Raw genomic sequence first — 21,928 nt, 5'->3', positions numbered from 1 at the left:
GTATCCATTCTATGAAAAAAAAAAAGGATGGTAAAATGGATACTGTTGTATATCACACGTTTTGATCCGTTTTCCATTGACTTTTTTTTTTATTTTTTTTTAGATTTTGTAATGTACAAAAAAATGTGGTTGACCACTTTTTTCTGTACATTTTCCAAAATGGATACAGCAATATGGGTTCTATCTTGAATATGATTGAAGATGGGAGCCATCGTGGTAGAACACTGACAACAATATCTATCTTCTACTACTACACAAGCCCAGTCTTCTATGGGTTCATAACACCACCAGAGCCCTAGGCATCTCCCCCGGAGAACCCAGGGTAGCGACTTGTGCAGGTGATTCAATCAATGTCAAGAATGGGTTCTCCGGGAAGCCTTTTCTATAAACGGAGCTACAGCCGGAGGTCCCATCCTGGGAAAAAATGCAACATATGATCTTCCCATGTATTTGGCAGGTTCTGACATTAACTTTGTTGTCCGTACTGTAACTCGACTGTGAAAAATTGACGGCCAGTTTATTTAGTGTCATCCATCCAGGCATGAGGAACCCTGGAGCTACGACAGGTGTGATGGGAGGCGGTCTGGAATAGACCAGTGCACAGACTGCGTTAGGTTGCAGAGCATCAAGATGGAACCAACCTTATAAGAAGATGGAACCAGCCATATAAGAAGATGGAACCAGCCTTAGTGGAAGATGGAACCAGCCTTAGAAGATGATGGAACCAGCCTTAGAAGAAGATGGAACCAGCCTTAGTGGAAGATGGAACCAGCCTTAGAAGAAGATGGAACCAGCCTTAGAAGAAGATGGAACCAGCCTTAGAAGAAGATGGAACCAGCCTTAGAAGAAGATGGAACCAGCCTTAGTGGAAGATGATCATGAAATCAGTGGTGTAGCATAGGGGTTGCAGTGGTCACAGTTGGAACAGGGCCCCAAAGGACCATGCACGGCATATTGTTATAGACCAAAAAGGCTTCAGTCATTCTGCTCATCATGGGATCAGGGCGCGTATGCGTTTTGCAATTTTCTAGGGACACAAAGGGGCCATTATTAATATGCAAGGGCAAAAAAGGACATTATTACTGGTTGTGGCTAATTGAAGGTAGGAAAGGGGCCAAGCTGATCTTTTGCATTAGGGCCCATACGGTTAAAGTTATACCTCCGTGAAAAATCTTTTTTGTTTGCCTAAGTTTAGGAGAAATCATGGTTTCATGACCTTCATTGAATGGCCCAAGTCCTAAAGTTTTTTTTTTCTTTTTGCCTAGCCTGGCATGTTTTTGGTTTACTAAATATTTTTGGCAATTTTTTGGCAATTTCTGTCAGTTTTATGCGAACCAGGTCTGTTTGTGCAGTATTCAGCTATGTTCACACACACGTAATTTCCGTTAGTCTTTTTTCACCTAAAATCATGAGTGGAACTGACAGGACAAAATTACAATGGAAAGATTTTGACAGTTTTCCCTTTTTCATGCCACTCCCGGGTTTTTGACTAAAGACTGACGGAAATATTATGTGTGAACATAGCCTTGAAGTGTTATACCGAGTTATAACAAAGCATTTATTACCCAAGCAACCATAGAGTACTAAAAAAAAAGAAGTGAAAAAGTAAAATTATTTATAAAAAGTGCACAGTAAAAAACCCTAAATACTTAAAAAGTGGGTTTTTTTTGTTTTTGTTTTTTTTACAGGAAAACTGTAAAAATAACACACATAGGCTATGTTCACACAACGTTTTTTTCAGCTCAGTTTAAAATGACGTCCGTTATTTTGAGTCTAAAATAACAGACGTTTTTTAGCAGCCTGCCTCCCCTTAGTGCAATGACTGATGTTTGCACATTATTTTAGTTTGGGGTTACTAATTGCCCTTTGGGTGTGTCTTAATTTAAAAGTCCATTGAATTTAATAGTAAAAACGGAGAAAGAACGGTTACAAAAAAAGAACTGTGTGTGAACAACTAATAAAAAACGTCCACTGTTTGGAAAAGACGTCCGAAAATAATGTTCAGGTTCATTATTTTGACGTCCGCGGCAAAAACGTCTGTTTTCCAATGCATTGTGTGCATAGGACGTCCGTCTTCCCATTGACTTCAATGCAATTGCATAGAAGTTAGTTAAATTGCTGCAAGAACAGCCATTTTTTTAAATAGCGAAATCGGATGTTTTTTCTCCATTTTTGAGGTTGTGTGAACATAGCCATACACGGTATTGCCATGATCAGAATAATCCAGGACAAAAAGGTTAACAAGTCATTATAGCCAGATAGAATGGATCATGTAACTAATAACATATTATATGTACCCAAAAATAGTACTAATAAAGACCACACCACTTCTCATGAAAAACAAGTCCTCATAAGGCTCAGTTGAGGAAAAAGCAAAAAAAAGTTTAAAGGTCTCAAAATTTAGTGACACTAAAATAAAAAAAATAAAAACCCCAGTAAAATATATATATATATTTTAAAAAAAAGTTGATATTTGGTATTGCTGCATTTGCAAAGGCTCACAAAATAAATTTTGTTTTTCTAGGCAAATTATTAGATTTTTTTTTTTTTTTAAATGTACTCAAAGTAATTTAGTACAATAAATGTACCCTAAAATGGTTAAAAAAATAAAAAAAGCAAAAAAACACAAAAAAAACAACAACTTGTCCTACAGCTACTCGTAAGAAGAAAAAAAAAAGTTAAGACTGCTGGAATTTAGAGGGGAAAAAGTTTTACTGATATTTATTATTTATGTACATTACTAAGGGGTTAACAGAGATGTAAGGAATCTGAGTTATGTACCAACTAGATTTACCTCCAGACCTAAATTTACAATCTACTATAAAACAAAATGACATTTTAAGGAGGATTATTCCGATTCATACACTATTTTGGCATTTTTTCGAAACAATAAAACAATGCGTATTTTTGTATTGAGCAATTTTTAAGAAATTCTTTATGAAATTTTTAGAATAACAAGACAAAGCAATCGTGGGATGAAGACCCGCTGGGAAAAAAAAGTGATACGAACAGTCACGCAGGTCTAAATAGATAAAATGCAAGAGTCTGTAAGAATATACAACTCAATCGTCCATCATCAGTGATCGCGTGAAGAATAGAGATGAGCGCAACTAGAGTGTGCTTGAGTCTGATCGTTCTACATTTGTTTAAAGGGAATGAATGAATCTAACCTGCTGATAGCCCCCTAAAGCACTGCCCTGCCCCCATCGGCGCTCTGGGGACAGGGAAGTGCTACTAACGGTGCTCTGGGCTGTAGATTTAACTGCTAACTAGAGATGAGCGAACCTGGAGCATGCTCGAGTCGATCCGAACCCGAACTTTCGGCATTTGATTAGCGGCGGCTGCTGAACTTGGATAAAGCCCTAAGGCTATGTGGAAATCATGGATAAAGTCATTGGCTGTATCCATGTTTTCCAGACAACCTTAGAGCTTTTTTCAAGTTTAGCAGCCCCAGCTAATCAAATAGCGAACATTCGGGTTCGGATCGACTCGAACCCGAACCCGGTTCGCTCATCTCTACTGCTAACTCCACGAGAATGGCGCCAAGGAGGAAGGTAGGAGACATACCCTTCTCCTCAGCGCCCCGTGCACATTAGGGACTGCCAGGTGTCAGATTGTTCATAGACCCTACAAAAAATGACTGACTAAAAATTTTCACTTCAATATCTGGCAATACACATAAACATTGAACAAAATGGCCAAATTTGGCCATTCCGGCCAACCATCATTTGAAAATTACCCACGGAAAACTGTTGTCAACCAAGAATGTGGTTGGCCAGGTGGGAATTTGCTGATTGGCAGAACTCGACCAATCATTTGCCTCTTTGATCTTGTTTGAATCCCACTGATTGGCTGATCAAAGTCCTATAGGGATGGGCAGTTTATGTCAACCATCAGATCTTCCATGAGCCAATGAGCCGTAGATTTTGGCCGATGGATTTTTATCTGTCTTGACGTAGATGTGTACTTTTTTTTGCAGGTATGAATTCTTAATATTCTACAATGAACTGAAAGACAGGTAGGCTGGAGACCTGTATCTTGCGTGAACCCCATAGGGTTGGTATACATAATATATACTGTATATACAGATACACAAAAGAACATTCAAATTCTGTTCTTCGCATAAACCTTCTTACTTTCGATAGGAGTGTAGTTTATAGCTTTGTTACATACCAACCCTACACCTATCCTGCTATTATATCCATTAAAGAGTCTCCCCGGGGCACACGATCTAGTGATTATACCATATTACAGGATCCAGCTCTGAAGCGGTATAAACGCCGGCTCCAGGAGTTCTCATATAAATCACTGGCCGCGGGTTATGTACTTTGGCTAAATTGAGGTTATTACGGGCAATTTTTCTTTTATTATTTTAATAGTAAAATGATCATTATAATGATCTAAATTATTCATCACAAGAAAATGTATTATTGGAAAAAAAAAGAAAATTTATGAAAAAGGAAAATTTTTTAAATCTCCTTTCCTTCTAAGAGCCATACATTTTATGTGCTCATCTACACAGCCAGTTTTTTTGCATGATTAATTGTACTTTGTAATGATTCCCTTCACATAACTATACTTGAAGACCAGAAGGAAAAAAAAATTTAAATTGAAAAAAATAAATAAAAATAAAAACCTGGGAGGGTTTATTTTTATGCCGTTCACTGTAGATAAAATTGGTATATTATGTGTACTTATTAGGTTGCTACAATTACAACAATCTGTGATTCGTATAGTTTCCATCATGTTTTACTATTATTAAAAAATTGAAAATTAAAAAAAAAAAGATTTTAAATCTCTATACCTTTTTTTAGTTGATTTTTTTGTTGGGGGGGAGTGTTGCACATTTTTGCTTGTACTTACTGGTATAATTTTGGCAAAAAATCGTACTGTTTTTTCATAATTTTTTTTATAAGAATACACAATTCTGGCAATTCGGTATTTTGTTACCACTGCCCGCTCAGCCAATCAGTGACTGGGGTGGGACACCACCTCGGTCACTGACTGGCTGAGCGAGCAATTACTCAGCCGGGCTATTACGTTGTACAAGGTTAAAAGAAAACTAAAATATTGGGGGACATTTATAAGGGTTTTACGCCTAATTTTCGGTAAATAATTGCATTTTTCACCCATTTTTAGTCTAAGTTCTATTTATAACCCAGTATTCAACAGGTGAATATTTTTTAGATGCAACTTTTTTTTTTTTAATCTGCCTGTTTTAAGTATTCACCCAAAAGTTTGCATTATCCGGGATTAGCGCCAAATTTGTCATTTGGGACTTTTTAAAAAGTCGCATAAACAGGCGCAGGCTTACGTCTGGTCAGTACCAGGTGAATAAAATTGCGCAATTTTTTCATATTTGCGCCTTTTTAATTAGATACATTTACTATGGCAGTGATACATTTTAATGAATCAGTCACAAGATATTAGAACAAAATACACACCAATCTGCATTAGAATAGTTGCACACATTAGACTCCTTAGTAAATCTCCCCCATAGTCCCCTCCTTCTAGCAACAGTGCCTCTTTTGTGCATAGTTTGAATTTGGTATTGCAGCTCAGCCACCTTCATGTCAATGGAGCTAAGCTGCAATACCAGACACAACCTACGGACAAGTGTGGCACTGTTTCAGCTATTTTCTCTAATCTTGTACAATCTCTTCATGGCGTCAAATTACCGCACATATGATATGAAGTGGATTTCTGTTCAAAAATGAACACAATGAACGCATGAAACGCCAATATTTTCTTTTCTATCAATGGAATTTTCTTTGACCTTGGTGCCCAGTCAGCATTTTATGTTGGTGAAGAGTAAATATCTGTAACCACGAGGCTGTGAGCGGGCGCGGGCTACCACACAGATCACACGCCCAGCACCTGCAGCGTCCGCGCCCACCGAGCCTCATAAATTATACATGTTCTCCAGGAACACGGAGCAGGATAATAGGTGTTTTCTATGTTAACTTCCAGATCACAAAGGGCCTTTGATGTTTCCTTTCACACATTTTTTACAGGGCCGTGTATCATCATCATGTATTAAATATTATCTACATCTCCATAGAAGGAGGATAAACCGGCCGGAGCTGGATCTGATGGATGGGACCTCAGCACCTAGGAATTATAACTTATTATTTCTGATAAGAATAATTATGTATATCTAATTTCCAAGATGGTGACACCCCGATTCACTCTCGGTCTCCTCTAATGGAAACACAATATGGCCGCCACCTGGGTTCGAATCAAATTGTCAAGACATAGAGGTCATTTTAGTTGTAGGATTTTTTTCACAATTTTCTAAGAGTATTAGCATTTTTATTGACCCGGTGAGGATGCATTCTTACCAGGTCAGGTGGCTTCATTCTTCTTCCCCATTGGTTGGTTGTGAAGGGGCCTACGGCGTGTCCACCCTAACTTGTTGCACGGGAAGGGGGGGGGGGCCCTGAGCATCGATCCGGACCACCCCCTTCATTGATAATCATTAGAAGGGCCCCCCAGTGCTCATAACAGCTTACCAGCAGAGGAATTTTACAGCTAACAGCACAGGAATAACACTGAGGATGAAGGTAACAGAAATACCTAAATCCTCAGTGCTCCGTGCCCTCTAAGGAGATATCAGCAGGTAAGATTTGTTTAACCTGCTAATAGTTCCTCTTAAAGTTATGCAAGTGTCTTGGTAGTCATGGGGGAGGAGCTTAACATGGACCCTCAGATGCATTGCTCACGATGATAGGTGCAAAGGAACACTGGTAAGACACAACCTGCTGTAATTTCCTGGTAAAAACTCTAAATGCTGTAGTTACCCCTATTGAATATAGGCCATGTGAGAGTGGCCTTAAAGGGGCAGGTCCAAACAGACATCCTGGGATGTGGGCTGCCACCTGCCTAGTTGTGTTTTCTGTCACCTGCCAATAGTCACCGCCCAGTCTTCTAATCTCACAACATAACCCAGAGGCCGAGGGTACAGCTTTTCTTAGGATAAACCAGTAGCTAGAGATGAGGGAACCTGCCAAAAGTTCGGGTTTGCTCGAAACCGAACGATTGACATTTGAATCCCACTTCCTGGAGAAGGTAGATGCAGCCTAAGGACTACCTGGAAAACATGGAGTAGCTAATACCTGCTATAAACCCGCACTTCGACACACACCATTCAAAAAGAGATGGCACACACTTCCATAGTTTTCTATTACGTTTGCCCCAATGCCATGCCTAGAAACCCCCAAAATACTTTCATATAAACACTGCCCCTTTAGTGGTCCAATTCACAGGATTGTCCTGGCAAAATCGGGACTGTTGCTAAGTATGTATGGATTGCTTCATCTTATCAATGGGAACCGATCACACTGCTCTACAGAATGTGTAGGTACAGTTGGCTGGCCAGCATCTTCTAACGTGTCTCTTCATGTAGTCGGAGAAGGTTATTGCTTAAGATAAAGCACCTACATGGGCATGGCGTGGCCCTGGCTGGCGGTACAACTAGAAAAGCCTGGACAGCTTTGGATGCCGCCATGACACAGTGGTTTTGGGACATGCCACCACAAATTACAGTATTCTTTCAGCTTCCTGGTAATGGGTACAAGGCCCTGCTCTGGTAAGGGGGTATTTTCCCATATAGCCCTAAATGAAGACGTCTCCTTCCATCTACCACAATGGAAACATAAAGAATACAGAAACAGAGGGTCTTGTACCTGTATGATCCAGAGAGGACAAACCTCCAGTCAGATATGATAAACTTTTCATGAATTTGTCCAGAAAACTTCCTGCCCGATTTTGCACAGTAAACTTCTCCAGTGACGCTCCTGACGGATATGTTCTGCAAATAGGACATGAGGCATAAGGACGAGTATGAAATCCATGGGATACAACATAAAGGGAACCAATCACGGCAAAAATGCCCCTAATGACAAGGAATTGTGCTGGTACATCACCCAGCACGCTTCCCAAACATCCCCCTGTACCCTCCGTCCCCTCCTTGATTACACCGCAATCTTACTTTTATCAAGTCCCGCGCTGTATGCTAATTTTGGGCAAGTAGTCACGGTGGGCTGACCTAGTCACGGTCCTGGGCGGTTGTGAGCGCTGTAATCACGCCCAGAGGGTTGTGATTGAAAGAACTGTGTTCCTCTGATGTCACCTGGGGCCTGCGTTCCACGTCGTGGGGGGCGCGGACGTCCTTAGCACCCCGCGCATGCGCAGTACATCAGCGTCTTCTCCCGCCATACAGCACATGCGTGGCGTGCTAAAGACGTCAGTGCGGTGCGGAACACAGGCCTTGGGTGACCTCAGCAGAACGCAGGTCTTTCAATCACGCCCCTCTGGGCGTGATTACAGCGCTTGCAACCGCCCAGGACCGTGGCTAGATCAGCCCACCGTGCCCGCAATTAGCATATAGCCCGGGACTTGATTAAAGTAAGATTGCGGTGTAATCAAAGAGGGCACAGAGGGTACAGGGGGATGTTTGGGAAGCAGGAAAAGAGGGATGTCCAGCTCCAGATCCAGTTGCTCATTTAACGAAGTTTATTGAAGACTCAATTAAAAACACTCCATAGTTGTTGTAACACCTACATGTTTTGGGCTATGCGCCTACGTGGCACGTATAAGGGCGCATAGCCCGAAACATGTCTGAGTTCCTCTGGGAGAAGGGTGAGCTGTTTACCCGTGGTCTTGTATATGTTTGGGAAGCTTTCTGGGTGATATACCAGCACGTTTCCTTAGGGGATTCATTAGGGGCATTTTCGCTGTGATTGGTTCCCTATAACAACAATAACTGAGACAGGTGAAAGCACAGAGGTCACATTTATTTTTCTTCCTGTTAAGGCTGGGTTCACACTGCGTTTCCAGCATCCGTTTAATGGATCCGTCAAAAAAGTAGTGTCAACAGTACTTTATTGTGCGTAAAAAAAACGCATCCGTTTTGATCCGTTTGTTTTATAATGGAAGTCAATGGAAAAACGGATCAAAAACAGATGCACACAAATGCATCCGTTTTTTTTTGCAAAAAACTAATCCGTTAAACGGATGCTGAAAACGCTGTGTGAACCTAGCCTAAGACAAGTTGTGGGGTTCTTATATGTTTGGTAGACTTAAAGGGGTTGTCCAGGAACAGAAAAACATGGTGGTGTTGTATTCTTACAAATACAACGACACACTTGTTCTTAGTTTCTATGTGCACCAAAATTAAGCTAGGCAGATTGCCCTCAACCTATGACATTAGTATTCTCGTGCTATAGATGAGGGGCTAAGTGTTTACATATTAAGGCTATGTTCACACAACGTAAAACTACGGCCGTAGTTCTCGCCGCAGAACTACGGCCGTAGTTTTGCGGTGTGGACAATGCCTTATTTGCAATGGGATCCCAGCCGGAGCGTACACACATTGTATACGCTCCGGCCGGGATCCCATATGCTGCCGGAAAAAACTGACAGGTCAGTTTTCTGCGGCCGGAATTCAGTGAATTCCAGCCGCAGAAAGACCTGTCAGTTCACACAGTGAAGCGAGCGGCTCCAGCTGTGTGCTATGGTAAGCTCTGATGCGTTTGCACGCTGATGCGCCCGCATCAGAGCTCTGCGGCCGGAAAGATCACCTGGCCAGAGACCGGCTGTCCCATGACCCGGCCAGGGTCACGGAACGGCCGGTCTCATACGTTGTGTGAACATAGCCTAAAGCACACATATTGGGTTCTAGTCAGGAACTAACAAACCGATAAAGAAACAACAACTGAACCTCAAAATTATCTCAATATGAAAAAATCTTTATTAGTTAAAAAACACATATAAAAAGACAGAAACAGGAAGGAAGCAATGAATCACGACTGAAAAGATATTAAGAACAAAACGACAACGAACATACAAGCAGGTAAAGCAGGTGGACCACATAGGGTGTGATACAAATAAAGATAAAATTGGTACTTTATCCAGTAAAAATGGAAGAACACTCACCTATATATTGTACAAAAGCAATAAATATAAAGTGCCAATATACCCTTGTTACTTTGTTGGCACTTTATATTTATTGCTTTTGTACAATATATAGGTGAGTGTTCTTCCATTTTTACTGGATAAAGTACCAATTTTATCTTTATTTGTATCACACCCTATGTGGTCCACCTGCTTTACCTGCTTGTATGTTCGTTGTCGTTTTGTTCTTAACATCTTTTCAGTCGTGATTCATTGCTTCCTTCCTGTTTCTGTCTTTTTATATGTGTTTTTTAACTAATAAAGATTTTTTCATATTGAGATAATTTTGAGGTTCAGTTTCTTTATCGGTTTGTCAGTTTCTGTGTGGTATTGCAACTCAGCCTCATTGACATAAATGGAGCACAGTTGCAATATCACACACAACCCGAGGACAATCCCCATAGAAAATCCTTCTCTGGACAGTTCCTGACATAGACAGAGGTGGCGCTGTGCCATCTGGGCCAGTGATTGGATGAGTGGGCTAACATCCCCAGATAAGTCAGTCTTGGGAGAGGTGGGATCGCTTGGGGACCCAAAATTACGTAGCAGGACACTGGGGGAACGTGGTGAGGTAAGAATAGGCAGCAACATATTAAAAGTTTGCTTTGAAGACATGATATAAGAATGATGGTGGATTACTCCCGTACCTTGAGGTGCACGTCTTTGACTTGTAGTTTCTCGCACATGTCTATAAATGGCTGGATTTTGCTGGCGTCAAGAAGCAGGTAGACAAACACGTTTCTTTTGTTCGTGGCTTCTAATATATCACACAGTATCTCGGCGTCGGTGAATTCGTCCATCATTATAGCGATGACCTGGACACAATGTGACAATGGGATTAGGTTCTCGTATCGTAATACAGGTGAGAAAAGATCACTAATACTTATCCTAATGGTTCTCTAGAGAGATGTGTTTGGAGGTTCTAGAAGGGACAATTTACCGTACAATATATATGAGATAATGGCAACCCCCAATGTTATCTGAGAATATTATCAGGGGGTCTCATGAGGCCACAGATCTCCAAGGGGAGCATTGTTAACAGTGGAAATAACACTTATAAAAATAATTATTAATACTTACCCCAGCTGCTGCAGAACATCATAATACACCCCAGCTGCTGCAAAACATAATACACAACTCAGCTGCTGCAGAACCTCATATTACACGCCCAAGCTGCTTCAGAACATCATAATACACACCTCAGCTGCTGCAGAACCTCATATTACACACCCCAGCTGCTTCAGAACCTCATATTACACGCCCCAGCTGCTTCAGAACCTCATAATACACACCTCAGCTGCTGCAGAACCTCATAATACCCCTCAGCTGCTGCAGAACCTCATAATACCCCTCAGCTGCTGCAGAATATAATACACATCTTAGCCAGAGCAGAACATCATAAAACACACCTCAGGATGGTGTGTATTATAATTCTCTACAGCAGCTGAGGTGTGTAAGATGAGGTTCTGCAGCAGCTGGGGTGTGTATGATGAGGTTCTGCAGCAGCTAAGGTGTGTAGTATGAGGTTCTGCAGTAGTTGAGGTGTGTACGATGAGGCTCTGCAGCAGCTGAGGTGTGTATGATGATGTTCTGCAAAAGCTGAGGTGTGTGTGTGACGATGTTATGCAGCAGCTGAAGTGTGTTATGAGGTTCTGCAGCAGCTGGGGTGTGTATGATGATGTTCTGCAGCAGCTGGGGTGTGTATGATGATGTTCTGCAGCAGCTTGGGTGTGTATGATGATATTCTTCAGCAGCTTGGGTGTGTATGATGATATTCTGCAGCAGCTGGGGTGTGTATGATGATGTTCTGCAGCAGCTGGGGTGTGTATGATGATGTTCTGCAGCAGCTGGGGTGTGTATGATGATGTTCTGCAGCAGCTTGGGTGTGTATGATGATGTTATGCAGCAGCTTGGGTGTGTATGATGTAAGAATGTAAGAAAATGTATAATATATCTTATAAGAGAAAATAAATTCTTAACCAGGTTTGTCAAACTCACGGCGCTCCAGCTGTTGTCAAACTACAAAACTACAATTGTAGTTTTGCAACAGCTGGAAGGCCCCACCTTTGACACGTCTGGTCTAGATTGTTGTAGGCCCATGTTCTGCAAAAGCTGAGGTTTGTGCGACGATGTTATGCAGCAGCTGAGGTGTGTTATGAGGTTCTGCAGCAGCTGGGGTGTGTATGATTATGTTCTGCAGCAGCTGGGGTGTGTATGATGATATTCTGCAGCAGCTGGGGTGTGTATGATGATGTTCTGCAGCAGCTGGGGTGTGTATGATGATGTTCTACAGCAGCCGGGGTGTGTATGATGATGTTCTGCAGCAGCTTGGGTGTGTATGATGATGTTCTGCAGCAGCTGGAGTGTGTATGATGATGTTCTTTAGCAGCCGGGGTGTGTATTATGAGGTTGCGCAGCAGCTAAGCATATATTAGGTGATTTGCTCCACACTGGGCCCCAGCACACAGCTTCATGTTATGCCTCTGACTTATGGCCGGCATTACCTGTAGTCCTGCATTCTCTGTGTCATCTTCCATTCTAAACAACTGAGGTCACTCATGTAACATAGGGGAAGAGGCAAAGTATATGGCTGCTCTGAGACGTGATCAGTATATTACCCTGCTCCGGCTAATATATAATGTACCTGTCACTCTCCTGATCGGCCGCAGTCTGAACACTCAGACCCTGACATGTCAAGGTGACAGCGCCTCCAGGACAGACAACAGCTTTTGGGTGTAAGGGAACTGGGGAGACCCTAAAGGTTCCCATGCTACAACTGAATAAGTATGTTTTTTATGGTTGGTCCTACTGGTAGCGCAACTCTCTGGCAAAACAATGCAACAGCTTTGCATTTAGATATATTTATATAGACAAAAAAAAATCAATATAGAAGATAGGAGCCACCCCATATGTCCATCAGTCCAAGGGCCCCATGATCTTTCTCTATGGTAAACTCCATACATCATTGTGACTAATAGCCCAGTATTACACGTGATTACACATGATATATTCATATACTTGTAAAGTGTGCCCGGGGCCATGGTGACAAAAATATAGCTTGCTGTGCCATTAAGGAAGTTATGATGTATACATGGCCCCTGTTTGACAGCTGTCATTAATGTGCATTGTATATAGCCTAGCTTAGGATTCCCTGTAGGAGGCTGTAGGCAGGAAGTCCAGTATTTGTGGCACTACTATGGGGGAGGACTACTGTGGCCCAGTCGGGTTCCCCCCAGTGTGTGACCAGTGAAGCAAAAGAGTACTAGGCTTGAAGAGTCAGCAAACCATGAATAAATCAATAGTACAAGAGAATGTAAGAAAATGTATAATATATCTTATAAGAGAAAATAAATTCTTAACCAGGTTTGTCAAACTCGCGGCCCTCCAGTTGTTGTCAAAATACGAAACTATAATTGTAGTTTGGCAACAGCTGGAAGCCCCAACTTTGACACGTCTGGTCTAGATTGTTGTAGGCCCATAACTGTGGTAGAGTTATGGTGGACAGGCAGGCATGACAGGTAGAGAGGGTGCTTGCTTATTTTGCCATGTCTTACTCTTCTTCTGGTCACCACCCAATCTCTTCACTTACAGACTCATCCATCATATAGTTTTTGTTCTGGGTTTGGTGAGATTGCGCCACTCACTTGTGTCAGGGTTCCCACATGATAATATCATAGAACAACAGATCCATTCTAATGACTGTGTACTTTGTATATATTTTGCATTATACATTTATACAATGGGATCGATCCTTAATCTATAGATATATGTAAATGACTGATAAATTAGCGGCTGAACAATGGCACCATTATCTCTGCATATTTTTTTTAGGCTTTTCTTTATTCGCTTACTATAGTTGACATGAACATACAGAATAAGAGAATAAAGCTTACATCCTTAGGGTGGGTTATCACTATGCAGTCCGTGCAGATAAGTTACGTCGGATTCCGGCGCGCATCTCCGCCCGTCACATAGACACCATTCTATAGTCGGGTGAATTCTGCCATCCGCCTAAAGAAATGACATGTCATGTAGAAATGTCATGTCAATGTAGAATTGAGTCTATGGGATGGGCGGATATGCGCGCCGCCGTGAATAGGTACGAGCAGCGGAATCCGATGGAACTAATCCGTGCGGATTCCATAGTGTGAACCCACCCTTAGTATAACTTATTTCTGGAGGCAGATATAAGCTCCATGGGCTGGAAATCACCATAGGGCAAAAACTTCTGTTGAATCATTTCCTTAAAGTGTCACTGTCTTTTTTTTTCATTCATTGCTCATTATCAGGAAATATCGACTCTTTTACATCAGTCAGGGCCTGTCTGTTCTATGGAGAGGGGAGGGGGGAGGAGGGAGATGGTAGATTAGTCACCAGCAGAGAGCAGAGAACAAAGAATTACACAGCGGGACCTGTGTGAAAGCCGGTATTCAGAGGTCAGAGAGGTTAGTGCTGACTTCAGAAGAGATAGCCCGGTGATGTAGCTGTAAATTAACTCTTTGTTGTCCTGTTTTGGTCCCTTATCTCCCTCAACCCCTCCCCTCTCCATAAGAGAACCATGAAGACAGGGGAGAGCTTCAAACTGCTTTTTCTTGATAAAAATGCATTTTTCGGCTAATAAACCCAAAAAGTTATAAAGTTTCTTAAAATCGCCTGGACTTCGACAGTGAAGGAATAGAGCAGTGGTCCAACATGCCTACCGTCACTTTATTCACTCTGGGGTCAAGAGTCCTGATTCTCATGATAGGTGGGGGTCCCAGCAGTCAGATTACCACCAATTAGCTAGGCATCCCCTAGTCTGTTGATAACTGTTATTAGCGGGATATTGGGATAAAGGTGTTATCCAAGATTTAAAAAAAAAAAAAAAACAAACCTTGGTTTTGGGTGGTATTACAACTTGGCTACATTCACTTCAATGAGACTGAACCGTACCCAAACTGAGGACAAAAATGGCGCTATTCTTGGAAGAAATGAGCCATGTTTTTTTCTTTTTAAATCCTGTTTAAATGTAGAGTGGGTTCTTTCTGATGGGGACACAGGAGCAAGAGCCCCTAAATCTATTAGAGGGTATGGAACAGGGGAATCCTGTGCTGAGGTGACATTGGAAAGTGAATCGTAGTTTTTATGCAACAAGTGATTCCAGGACTGAATAGAGGCCGCGGTGCGTCACTACCACCAATGAGAGCAATGATATTACTCCTGCAGGATGTACAGTACACGGTGTCAATGTGCTGCGCTGCCTCCCCGAGGATTATCTGTACTGGGTGGGGGAAAGCTTTATGTAATACTTCAATGTCAGACATGCAGGAGGCTAGGTTTAACCCCTTAAGGACAGAGCCTGAAATGACCTTAAGGACCGGGCCAATTGTCACTTTTGCGTTTTAGTTTTTTCCTCCTCGCCTTCTAAGACCCATAACTCTTTAATTTTTCCACCTACAGGGCCATGTGATGGTTTGTTTTTTTCAGGATCAAGTGTACTTTGTAATGAAACCTTTCAATCTGCCATAAAATGAATGACGGAACCCCCAAAATATAATCTATGGGGTGAATTTGGGTCAAAAAATTGATTCCGCAAATTTGGGGGGCTTCCATGTTGACGTTATGCACTTTACAGTAAAACTGACATTTTTTCTTTATTCTATAGGTCGGTCTGAACACAGTAATATGCATGTTTTCTAACGTTTTACCATTTTCATTAGCAGTAAAACTCTTTTTTTTTGCAAATAGGTATATTTAAAATGGTCCTATTGTAACTCTTATAGCGCTTTTATTTTTTTTTCATCTACGGGGTCGTATGGGGCATCATTTTTTGTGCCATGATCTCTATTTTTTATTAGTAACATTTTTTTTCTAGATCAGACATATTGATCGCTTTTTATTAATTTTTTTATACATCAATGTATGTATAACGTATATATGTAATTTAAAAAAAGCAATTTATGTGTTTTTTTTACCGTTTTTTGTTCACGCTGTTCACTGTGCGGGAACAATGTTGTTTTATTCTAATAGATCGGACAATTACGCACGCTACGGTATATTATATGTTAATTAGCTTTATTATTTTTATGTGTTTTGTGTATGAAATGGGAAGGGGGGTGATTTTCACTTTTATTGGGGGAGGGGCTTTGGGACATTTTTTTAAAACTTTTATTGTTTTATTTTTTTTTACACTTTTATAGTCCCTTTAAGGGACTTTTACATACATACATTTGATTACAGACACCGATCACTGTGTTATCTGCAATCTTCCGATAGAGCCTGCCAGTGGCCTGTGGCTGACTCTATCAGAAGACTGAAGATCTGACTGCATGGAGACCTCAGTCAGGCCATGCCATCGCTGCGGGGGTCCCGATCACTATCTATACCTGAGCCTCTATAAGTGAGCGCCTATATGTGAGCATCTATATCTGAGCATTTATATGTGAGCATCTATATGCCGCAGCGTTTAAAGGGTTAATGGTGGGCAGCCGCAAAATCGTGGCCCCCCAGCCATTGAGGGTGAGGGCCTGGCTGCAGATAGCAGCCGGTCCTCACCCGCTATGGGGCGAGCTTAGCTCTTGAGCCAGCTCCATAGCCAGGTACCCCGGCAGGACGTACATTTACGCCCGTTTGCGCCAAGGCCCAGGCTGCGGGGGCATAAATGTACGCCCCATGTCGTTAAGGGGTTAAAAACAGAGTCAGTTAAACGGAGTGCAAAAAGGTAGTGTGAACCCAGCCTAACACATTAGATGTTGTTGTAAATGTCTAGTTATCTCTATAGATAACCTCCCAGTTATAACCAGGTGCCATGTCCTCTGTTCGCAGGCCACTCAGTAAGGGCCCTGATGTAGGGCCACAAATGAGTAATGATTAGTAAGATCATGTACAAGACTTGGTCAGTTACAATTGTTCATGTGGCCTATAAACAGTCACCCTCACATTCCCATTGATGTGCAGGTTATTATCAATGAATTGACTTACGCCACGTCCTCCATAATCCGCACCTCTCACTCCCGTCTTTAGGACTTTACCTGAGCTGCACCAGATATATGGAATATGTTACCCTATAGAACAGGGATGGGGAACCTTTGGCCCTCCGCCTATGCACAATGTAAGAGGTGATCACCTAATGATACACAGGTGGCAAATCTGTGGCCCTCCAGCTGGTGAAAAACTACAACCCCCATCATGCCTAAAGCTATAGCTCTGGCTGTCCAGGCATGATGGGAATTGTAGCTTTGCAACAGCCGGAGGGCTGAAGGTTCCCCATCCCTGCCCTAAAAAATCAGACTCATATCTAATACCCAAAGCTCCATATGTGCCCTCAAAACTCATCTTTTACTCTTCGGCCTTTCCATACAGGCATTGGTCGGTGACTGGTTCACCCACCTTTACCTGCACTCTCCTTTTTATAAAGACCATATTGCAAATGATTGTCCGTCGGCTGATGGGGTTGTTTTGACCTGACAAAAAAGTAATCGTCCGTCACCTGCACATCTCCCCGTGTAATAGAGGACTGATTGCTGCAAAGGGTGGGCAGGAGCGATCACTACCGATCAGTCGCTGTAATAGGTTATGTGAACGAGTGCCAAGGAGATTACTCAGCAGCAGGGCCCATATAATAAGACCTTTACTGTACTTAAAGGAACATTTGGTCATTATCACCATATATCCTACTATGGAGAGTCCCCATATATGTGTGTGCCAAGCTAACAGGGTACACGGGTCATTGAATGTAATGTGAGCTCTTCATATTTTTGTGGATTGGAACTCTTGGACAGACGTATATATAAAATGGTATGTGAAACTATATACGCCATAAGGTCAAATACACGACAAAAAAACTATTTTTGGCCGACATTTTACAAAGTTTATATTAGGATAGAATTTTTCGGTTGGTACCACAAGAAAACAAGAAATCCCTCGCGACCAATCACAGAGCAGGTTTTACTTCGTATTCTGCTCTTTTTTTTAAATGAAAGCTGCTCGGTTATTGGTTGCTATGGAGATTTATCATGCTGCTTTATAGTAAGATTCTCTTTGTTGCCCATAGCAACCAATCACAGCTCAGCTTTAACTTCTCATATTGCTCCGGTAACATAAAAGCTGACCTCTGATTGGTTGTCATGGGCAATAGAGAGAATCTTACGGGTATAGGGGTTTTTTGTATTTTGAACTAACCCTAAGATGGCTTCGGAAATTTTTTAAATATTGATAAATTGACACATGAGTCAATGGACAGACATATAGCTTCCATCTGTATATGTGTTAATGTATCTATGTTGTGGCTTTCTTCCCAAGGGTTTGGGAGCCAGGAATGATGCCAGGGGTGGTGAGCTTATAGGTAGTGCCCACCCAGCAGGATCAGTACTGCAGCTTATATGTACCCCCCCGGGTACATGTGTGAGAAGGGGAGGAAAGCAGCCATACACCTTTGATAACTGACGGACAAATGATCGCTTTGCTATCAGTCATCTCTCCCTCCCACCACCCGCTTTACGAGGCCAAGCGTCCCTGTATTTGTTATGGGGAGGGGAAGGACGAAAGGGCAAAGAGTTATTCGTATTATATGTCAACTGCTGTAGGGAAAGTTTTATCATTCATCACCCAAAACCCAAAAAATGGAGCCATGATGGGGGTTAGGGTCACAGGACCGGTCCTAGATCCTAGGCCCTTTGATCTGTATATGTGATCCTTATCACAATGGTAATTGTCAAGATTATTGCTATTATCCCTGGGTAAAAGGACGTTACACCCCGGGGCCAGTATATAGTTAGTGCTGAACCGACCCTGACGCGGTGGGATGTTTAACCCTGATCCCATAACAATCCTGTAAGGACCTGTTCAGGTTTTTCACCTGCTTTACCCTGGGGTTATGGCATTGACCTATACATCTTGGTGGCCTCATGTTAATCAACTAATGTCGTGTCCCTTCGGGGCAGTGATTATTCCTGACATGTCATTTGTACCATTTACATTCATGGACAGATGTAGCAGAGCTGGATGAGCTTGACTTTAATGTTTGGCATGTCATTGCGGTATTACAGTGAGTTGTATGTGGTGTTACACAGGACTGCAGGTAGGCCTAGTCCATGAACTATCCCCTAAAACCCAATTTAACCCATCGTACGATTTTAGCCTCCTTTCCCTCGATCATAATTTTTACCTGGTATAATGACATTTTTGATAAGTAGCATTTAGCGGGCCTACTGGCAATAAATGGAGGGTCCTAGGGAACAATAGACCATTGTGTGATTGATGGGGGGTCTCAGACCCCTCTTATAAGTTGTCATTAGGGAAAAACCCCTTTGTCGATTTTTAAGTCAACAAAGTCTTATATAGTGTAGAATATGCAACAGAGGTAGCTGAGCTAAATTTGTAATATATCTTGATCTTCCATACCGTCATCTGTAGTTTTACATAGGAATGCTGTTAAACCTAGCTTTATACTAAGAAATTCCCTTCTGCTACATGCTAAAATGCATGCCATAGTTCAATAGAGTGTACGTGCACTTACCTGACCGGTCCGGTGTATACTCCTCCTGATGGTCTCCCGAATGTTATTGGTCTTATCAGTTTGGAAGTACACGGTGGCGCTGGACTTGTCCTTCAGATAAGGCTTCTCGTCTGAGCTCCAGTTGTGGAGCGGCGTGGCGATCTCACTCTTATCTGAATTAATGGGGTAATAACTTTCGGACTGGTGGGAATTATTGCCATTGTGCACCGACCCATTCTCACCATTCTCCGTGTGGCTATCATTGGCATAGTAGGGTTCCTTCTTGTTGTCCAGGATATACTGAATCTCTTGCTTTGATAAGAAGTCCACCTCTCCTTCTTCTGTGAGGACTTTTTGATAGTCATCGGATCCACCATCCAAGAGGGCATCTGTCGCCAACCTGGCGCTCTCATTGTGGCAGAACTCCGGCTTGCTCAGCCTTGCCCACTTGTTCTTAGCTTCTTCAAGTCTTCTCTTTATTTTCCCCAGTGCCTTAGACCTATTCATATTTTGTGGTTTTCGATAAGTCCTGAAGGTTCTGTCAAGGTTTCCAGCAGCTTTCTTGAAAGACTCTCTCAGTATAAAAGTTCAGGAGAACCTCGCCATAACATGTCAGGCAGAAATTTTCACTTCATCCCAGCAGCCCCGTAAACTGTAAAAAAATGCTTCTTACAAAGGCAGCAGAGCTGGGATCAGAGGGGAAGTGACAGCCCTGTAATCTGCCTTATCTAGGTGGAGACACGCCTTATACCTGTGGGCTACACCAGTGCTTCTGCAACTCCCCTCTGTCACTCTCGCTGTCATGTAGACTCACACAGAGCTCAGTTGTGTAACATGTCAATGGAGCAGATAATTGCACCGGTATGAGCCGCTTCGGCTCGAGGCCTACAACAAAGTTGTCAAAAATAGTCAACAATTCGACTTTTTTTTTCTGGAAACAAAAAAAGATACTCGGAACAATAAATGCAGAAAACTTGTTAAACTGACATTGGACTGATGCAAAGTATGCGGCTGTAAATCAGGACTAACTGTCTCGCTTTATGATTGTTGAAATAATAGAAAATTATGGCGCAGAACATCAAATGGCACTTTAAAAATCCTGGTTTCTTAGAAGCATTGCATAAGAAAAAACTGACCATATAGTGTCATACTGCCCCACAGCCATCAACCTTGGTGAAAATAATACATGGACATGCTGAGTCCTCCAGAGACAGAGACACTTTTTGTAGCTATTCCTTAGCTCAGGGGTGTCAAACTTGCGGCCCTCCAGCTGTTCCAAAACTACAATTTCCATCATGCCTGGACGGTCAAAGCTAAAGCTTTATCTGTCCAGATTGTAGTTTTGCAAAAGCTGGAGGGCCATGGATTTGACACCTGTGTCTTAGCTATTTGATAAAGGTCCTACTTAGGTGACCCCTATCTATAAGCTCACAATGTCCTAATAGAGTATTTGAAAATGAGTTTCAATGGCAACGCCAACATGTATAACAATGGTTATGCCTGAAACACTGAGATGGTGCATAGTCTACCCTGTCCCCTTGTCTCTCTTCCCCTTCTTAGCTTGTTGTTTTCTTGCTCTTCCCCTTTAGTCTTTTTCTATTTCACTTTTGTCCTCTCTCTCGTGAACCTTCTGTGCTCTGGGAATCATTTACCCCACTAGTCCCCTTTGGTAGGATCGGGGGTCGGTGGAGGGGGCTACCCTCTTACATATTCATTTCTGCAATAGGTCTGGGCTTGGACCATGGTATGTTGGAGGCTATTGTATTATCACTACTATGTTTCTGTTGTGGATATCTGGTACACCAGTCTTAAAGAACAAGTGCCATGAAAAACTTTTTCCCAGTAATTGAAGCACATTACAAAGTTATATAACTCTGTAATATGCTTCAATCACCTATCTGCCTCCCTTCCCTGTCTTTTCCCCCCTCCACACCCACCAGGAAGTGTCCTAACTCACACAGACCTAATAACTGTCGTCACCGTCACCAAGCTCTTCTCTCAGCTCCTTCTCCTGTTACAGCAGCCTCCCCCCTCCCCTGCCTTGTCAGGTGACTCAGCTTGCTCAGCTCCCATTGGCTGAACAACTGCAAGCCATCACTTGGACTGGGGAGGGGAGGGTGGTGTAACAGGACCTAGAGCAGCCCTCCTGCTGATGACTCATCCTCACAAGAAGGAGCTGCCTGGTGACGGTGGCAGTCATTAGGTCTGTGTGAGTTAGGACACTTCCTGGTGGGGGGTGGAGGAGGGAAAAGACAGGGAAGGGAGGCAGATAGGTGATTGAAGCATATTACAGAGTCATAGAACTTTGTAATAATAATAATAATAATAATAATATTTATTTGTATAGCGCCAACAGATTTCGCAGCGCTTATTTAAATATATAAATACATTACAGGTTATATATTAGATTATACAATGAATAAATTACAATACCAAATTAGTGACCTGCTTCAATTACTGGGAAAAAGTTTTTCATGGCACTTGTCCTTTAAAGTGTCA

At 42.2% G+C, this 21,928-nt stretch overlaps 1 protein-coding gene across 1 annotated transcript in view; it reads right to left on the bottom strand.

Annotated features, from left to right (window-relative positions):
- Window positions 1-20,128, bottom strand: part of FAM83A (family with sequence similarity 83 member A) — a 40,980-nt gene extending 20,852 nt beyond the window's left edge. The window contains exons 1-3 of the mRNA XM_069957136.1: window positions 19,451-20,128; window positions 10,602-10,769; window positions 7,686-7,810 (exon numbers count right to left, since the gene is read on the bottom strand). Of these exons, the coding sequence (XP_069813237.1) occupies window positions 7,686-7,810; window positions 10,602-10,769; window positions 19,451-19,936 (779 nt within the window). The 5' untranslated portion in view covers window positions 19,937-20,128. The remainder of the gene's footprint in view (window positions 1-7,685; window positions 7,811-10,601; window positions 10,770-19,450) is intronic.
- Window positions 20,129-21,928: the final 1,800 nt, after the last annotated feature.

This window comes from Dendropsophus ebraccatus, chromosome 2, assembly GCF_027789765.1.
Source record: "Dendropsophus ebraccatus isolate aDenEbr1 chromosome 2, aDenEbr1.pat, whole genome shotgun sequence".
Lineage (NCBI taxonomy): Eukaryota > Metazoa > Chordata > Amphibia > Anura > Hylidae > Dendropsophus > Dendropsophus ebraccatus.
Note: the sequence above shows the minus strand (reverse complement) of the source record. Positions and strands in the feature narration are given on the sequence as shown.